This window comes from Sitophilus oryzae, unplaced genomic scaffold (assembly GCF_002938485.1).
Source record: "Sitophilus oryzae breed Bouriz unplaced genomic scaffold, Soryzae_2.0 scaffold_149_pilon_pilon, whole genome shotgun sequence".
NCBI lineage: Eukaryota > Metazoa > Arthropoda > Insecta > Coleoptera > Curculionidae > Sitophilus > Sitophilus oryzae.
In genome coordinates, this window is record NW_022146169.1 from 1,767,597 (window position 1) to 1,774,315 (window position 6,719).

Genomic DNA, 6,719 nt, shown 5'->3' on the forward strand with positions numbered 1-6,719 from the left:
TCTGATCAATAAATAATCTTCAGTAAATAGTTAGTATTAAAACCTTTAATACCCTTGGAGAAATGAAGCCTTAAATTTTTTACTGCAATTTCACAAAATTGAAAATATTTCAAAACGGTAAGGTTTAAGTGCGATAAACCTTAATCAAATTTACCTTTATTTGACTCTGATTGTGACCTTTGTCAAATTTACCTTTATTTGACTGATTTATACAGGGCGTTACATTTAAAAAAATACAACTATAATATTTTTTACTTATTTCGGACACTCTGTATCATGCAAAATTATTTTTAAATTGTAGCTCTAATTGTCTTTCAACGAACCCAAAACTTACAATTTGTAAAAATCTAATCGTTTGGCTACAATGCTCCGTGTCGTATGTGATGAACAACCCTGTATATAAAATAAAACACCTACTTGTAGAATCCATTGTGTGTAGTTGTTTGAAAGATATTCAATCTCACTTTATCGAAACCAGACACCTCTAAATTCTGTTGTCCTATATTCCTTCTAACAAAATTGTAAGTAAAATTCGAAACAACTTGTTTCAGCACGATATTATTGTGATATTGTGCGTAGTTTCTCGTAAAATAATTCCTAAAAATTGTTACTTCTTGATACGGGGATGACTGTCTCCCTTCTACGTATAAAGTAGGCAAATTGGTATTGTTCACAAAGAGATTGTTGTAGATCCAGCCTTGTAGAGATGTAGCTGAGCTTCGAGAATCGGCTTTAATGAACAAACCTCCGATATTTTGTTCTACTAAGTTACTCTGAAATTTTTTAATTATTAATGAAGACAAAACTAATTATGATGTTTAAATTTACCCTAAAGAATATGGATTGAGTATTTTGAACGTCAATTTCAACCGAAGATTTACAAGTAGTAAAATTTCCGTACAGCGCTCTGCAGTTTGATTTGATCTGGTTTCTTTCGATTGTTACTATAGGGTTGACTTCACCGGCAGCCATGTAGAGCATTGCGCCCTGAGTGTTGTTTGTTATAACTGAATAAGTTATATTGTGTTGAACGTCACGACCTAAAAGAATAAATAAAATTGTTTTTTTTTCTTTACATTAACATAATTTTTGAGGATATGGTTCACAAGTTCTTGGTAATTTTAGAAATGATAACAAAAATTATAACTTGCTCTTGGATCGCACTTATAAGAAACAATTAAAACATTGTCATGAAATACAGATATATTATAAGAATATATTGCTAATACCGCATTTACACAATGAGTGGAAAGTGAAGCCAAAGAAAAGAAATAGGAATGTCAATCTTGCATAAGTCTATCCTTTTCGTTTAACAGGATTTTCGTGGGCACGCACGCATCAAATAAAACGATATGGATTCCTCTACTTCATCGCTGAACGCTGTCACTTGTCCGCGCACTATTTTAAACTCTAAATATTAATAACATATAATAATAACCCATGAATACAGAACAACAAACAAAAAATGTAATATACCAAATACCATGCGAATGCGTTAAATATTACATTGGTGAAACATCTAGACCCCTAAATGTTCGAATTAAAGAACATAAATATTATTTAAGAAAGGGAGATTTTCACAAATCTGAGATTTATCAGCATTCATGGGACACAGGGCACAGAATAAATTTTAATAACACCAAAATTATAATGAAAGAAGAGATAGCCTCTAAAAGAAAAATAAAAGAGGCTTTTTTAATACAATATAATAAAAATAAATGTATTGCTCATGCATCTGTAGATGTTAGTAATGTATGGCAATCGCTTCTTTGATTTTACCCAAGCAGCATTTGGACGTCGGGACAACGTTCTGTCACGCGACCAAACGTCGGGGCGCAACGTCGGCACAACATCTTGCCAACCCTAGTCTGCACTAATTTGGAGAATAATTTTTGGGTCGAAACGACGTTGGATACCGACGTTGGCTAGCAGCCTAATTTAGTACAAACTGCAACGTTGTTTAAAATCCTAATTCACAGAAATACAAAACTATAATAATATGGCGTCTAAGTCGCGTTTCCCCTAAATTGGGATAATTATAGTAAAAATATTATTTTTATGATTTAGTTAGAGACATATGCCAGATGGCAGTAAAGGAAAACAAAACAGAAGTATTTAAGTGTGGAGGATGTTTGAAGATCATAATTATTGAAACACTTTAACCGACTCTGTAACTCGTTACCCAAGGCAAAAAAGTTAAACGCAAACAACTTTATTGATAAATGTATTGTTTCTACTTTGAAAAATACTAATGGGCCTTAAAATTAAAGAAGTTTTAAAAACCATTTCAGAAGATGCGAGCTGGCACATCAGTCAGTACCAGTCTTAATTCCCAGCCTATGGTGATCATTGCGGTCCCTTAACATTTAGATGCGCTTTTATATCGAAAATCTATTATATTTAAATTAATATTTTTTATATAAATAAAAACAGATAATCAATTTTTTGGTAACAAAAGCAACGCTCCAGAAAATGTTTATTCTGCTGCCTGTAAGCCACTGGGGTGCCACAATCACTTGGGGCTGGCAACCAAATAACAATACCTCTTAAAATCCTAAACATTCCTTGAAATAGCGAGGCTGGCAAAGTTTTAACGCATCCTGCCAGAGAGTCCGTTGTCACATATCTTTCACCATTACGATTTACCAAACCAGGAATGGATAGAATTGAATGGTTCACTCAATCATATTCGACGATATTTATTTCTGAATTTCTCCAATTAAAAATATTTTTGCAGACTGACGCTCGGGATTTCCTTTCTTGTAAATTTGTTCCTGTCACAAACACATCAACACAGGAGGCCGAACCAGCCCCAACCTTGGCAAGAGAGCGCAAGATACTGCAAAGTTCGCATAAAGATGCAAGAGAAGTTTCATTTTACCTCGATTCTCGTTACAACAATATTGACGAGTGGGGGGAGCGCGGCCTCTGATTTGATGTCAATATGACTTGCCAGGGGCGGAAGCTAATAGCCTTGAAAGCACACAACCGTACTAAAACTGTTTCGCCTACGTAAACGCTTGATAAATGTTGTCTGTTTTAGAGCGGAAATAGTCATCGGTTGTCACAGCTGACCGTGCAAACATGTTGAATAGTTATTTGACTGAAAATTACAGGTGTGGAATTTTCAGTCAAATAACTATCTATTCAACATGTTTATTTTTGGTCAATAATGACATGTATTGACTATTTCCGTTCTAAATATCTTGAGAACGCTTGTTTGTAGCGATTTTTACCAAGAAACATTTTTTACGTAGAAAATTACGTAAAAAAAAGTAGTTTTATACAGGTACGGACGAGAAAAGTTATTACTTTTCAAAACAGTTAAAACACATGTAAGTGACGCCCCTACAAATAAGAGTCATATTGACATCAAAATCAAATTACTCATGCGAAAAAACTCCCAGACACCAATTTTCATCCAAATATTGACGTTACTTCAGAAATTATTGGGAAAAAATCGAAATAAAAATGAAACTTCTACACCCTGTATCTCCGAAGCGAAGCATTTTCGCACATATATTTATACGAACTTTTTTACTTATTATTATCTGCGGAATATGCTGCCAAAGTTTCCGGAATACAGTTCGGGCCACCCTGTATATTGTTGATAATGTGGCAACATAGGTAGGAGATTAAATTTACAAGAAAGGAAATCCAGAAAAGATCGAGTGTTTCTCAAAACTTTACCAAAAAAATATTTTTAATTGGAACATTTCAAAGTAAAATATCAGTCAATTAATGATTGAAACCAATTGAGACCATTCTTATTCTATCCATTCCTGTAGTTTAATTAAATCATGTGGTAGAAAGTTATATGACAACAAGTTTCTCACAACAGGATAAAAATGCATTAAAAAAACTTTGCCAACCATGAAAGCTATTTCAAAGTGTTTAGAAGTTTTAAATTGGTATTGTATAGTTGCCGAAAACTTTTAAATTGGTTAGTAGCTTTTTTTAATTAATATCTTACCAAACAGCGGCGGTAGAAACAATTTTAGAATAAAACGTTTTCTAGATTTTTTACTGAAATTTTAATTAATAATAGAAAACAAGGATTAAAGTAGTAATACTTAGAAAATTAATATTAATTTAAATATAACAAGATTTTAATCAAAACGCATCTATAAATTCTAAAGGTTATAATGATTACCCAAGCAGCATTTGGACGTCGGGACAACGTTGTGTCACGCGACCAAACGTCGGGGCACAACGTCGGCGCAACCTCGTGCCAACCCTAGTCTGCACTAGTTTGGAGAATGATTTTTGGGTCGAAACGACGTTGGATACCGACGTTGGCTAGAAGCCTAATTTAGTACAAACTGCAACGTTGTTTAAAATCCTAATTCACAGAAATACAAAACTAATATGGCGTCTAAGTCGCGTTTTATCCTAAATTGGGATAATTATAGTAAAAATATTATTTTTATGATTTAGTTAGAGACATATGTCAGATGGCAGTGAAGGAAAACGAAACAAAAGTATTTAAGTGTGGAGGATGTTTGAAGATCATAATTATTGAAACACTTTAACCGACTCTGTAACTCGTTACCCAAGGAAAAAAAATTAAACGCAAACAACATTATTGATAAATGTATTGTTTCTACTTTGAAAAATACTAATGGGCCTTAAAATTAAAGAAGTTTTAATAATTTTCTTGAATTTTTTTTTAGTAAAATGAGAATAATTTATTTGCAGTCGAAAACATTGTTTCCGCGTGTTTTTTAGGATCAAATATTTCAAGTTAATGTATTCAAAAAGCAGGAATTGCTATTTTAGGAACAAAACATTTTCTTATTTAACAACATGGCGGCTTTCACTTTGTTGTTTTGGAGATTAAGATGGAGTAGTTCGAGTAGTCGCATACTGGACTAATAAAGTCGCAGTTCGGCCTTAACAGGTAGTGTACTAGTCGCAAGATTGCCTAATTTAGTCATCCTAGAGTCTAGCTTGTGCCGCCCTCTATAATCTAAATAAACGAGGGAGTGGATAAACCATCGGTAATATATGTCGATGTATATTTGAATTTAGTTTTATATGTACCTTTCTTATGTCCCATTTTAATTAATTTTTTTTATAAAAACAAAAACAGCACTGAACTGTCTGACTGAACAGAACAGTGAAGTGAAAATTTAAGATTTAAGGTTATGGTTCAATACAGTTGCAAAAAGGTAGTGACTCGACGTCCTACCAACGTAAGAATAAGGAAATCTAAACAACGTTGGAATTAGTAAAACAGACGACGTTTGCATAACGTTGGAATAGGTCCTGAAACTGACGTCGCAAAACTCTATATTGTCTAACGTTGTAACTACGTTGTCCGAATCACCTAAAGATCACTTAAGCAAAAAAGGTTACAAGACAACGTTTATTCGACGTCGCAGAAGCTTCTACTTTGATGTAGTACTAGTCCAACGTCGGCACAACGTTATAAAAACGTTTAAATTTATTTTAATACCTAAGGTAGGGAGCTAACTATTTTTTGTAACTAATCCAACGTTGTGTTTATTAAACATATGGTCGCAAGTCGTGAAAATGCTACTTGGGTACCATAAACTGAGAATTAAAGACTAATACTTAGTTGTGTACCAATCACTATCTCCTAGAGAGAGTGAGATGGGACAGCTCGTCGAAAGGTCGGTGGACACATCGACTAATCCCGGATGTCACCAAATGGATCACCCGTGTGCACGGAGAGGTTGGATTCTACATCACCCAACTCTTGACTGGGTATGGATGCTTTCGAGCATACTTGCACAGATTCAAGAGAAGTGACTCCCCGAACTGTCACCATTGCCGCGTGGTGACCGAAGATGCGGAGCACGTGTTCTTTCGATGCCCTCTATACGAGGAGATAAGGACGGAACTCGAGAGATATCTAGGTTTGTCCATCAGCCCAGAAAATATAGTGAACTGCGTGCTGAAAAGTCAATCGGCATGGAACAAGGTAGCGGAGTATGCTGAGACTCCCTCACATACTCTCTTTGTAGTTGGGCCTATTGTTGTCTTTTTGGCCATACGGGCCCAAGTTATTCCTGCTAATTTCCTAATAGCATGTCCCCATCTCTGGTTCGGTCTTCTTCTAGATCTCTTAATTTCTCGTGGGTTCTGTAATTTTTGTGGTTCATCTGTTGTCCTTTCTTCTTGTCAGGTCTCTTGCTCATTGTCATTTGAGGGGTCTGACTCTGTGAATGACATCTATAACCCCGGTTTTTCTTCGTATATACTCTATACTTTTACTCAAAATATTTCGTTCCACTGAACATTGTGCGACCTGCATGTTTCTTATGATGGCTGTTAATTTTTAAAACGGACATTATACTATGTAGTATAGTTGTAAAATTAAACATTAACCTAATAATAAATTAATCTTAATGTCTAAACAGCAAAAATAATATACAACTTATGCAATGGCAGCTAGTTTAAATTTGCTGCCAGTAAAATACTTGAACGAAACTGGTAAATAAATTACCTCGATTTTCCTTTGTAGAGACGCTGGACACACTGCATAATGAAAATTTAATTTTCGGCAAAAGTTTAAAATTAATTTGTGCTCCAAATTTATCATAATTACTAAAGTTACGATTCTCCTTTTCTATCTTTTTTCTTTGCTATAAAACATCGCATTTTTTTTATTTTAAAAGCAATAATCTGCCTGATATAATTACTTTAATATTGATAATATTTGACTTAGTATTTCAGAAATTAATGAACCTAAA

General features: G+C 34.1%; 1 protein-coding gene across 1 annotated transcript; it reads right to left on the bottom strand.

Moving 5' to 3' along the window:
- Positions 1 to 413: 413 nt before the first annotated feature.
- LOC115878034 (protein bark beetle-like) lies at positions 414 to 1,044 on the bottom strand. Its single transcript, XM_030894391.1, has 2 exons — positions 829 to 1,044; positions 414 to 773 (listed from the first exon to the last, which is right to left on the bottom strand). The coding sequence occupies exons 1-2, from the start codon at positions 979 to 981 to the stop codon at positions 414 to 416; spliced, it is 513 nt and encodes a 170-aa protein (XP_030750251.1). The 5' UTR covers positions 982 to 1,044.
- Between the last annotated feature and the right edge of the window lie 5,675 nt (positions 1,045 to 6,719).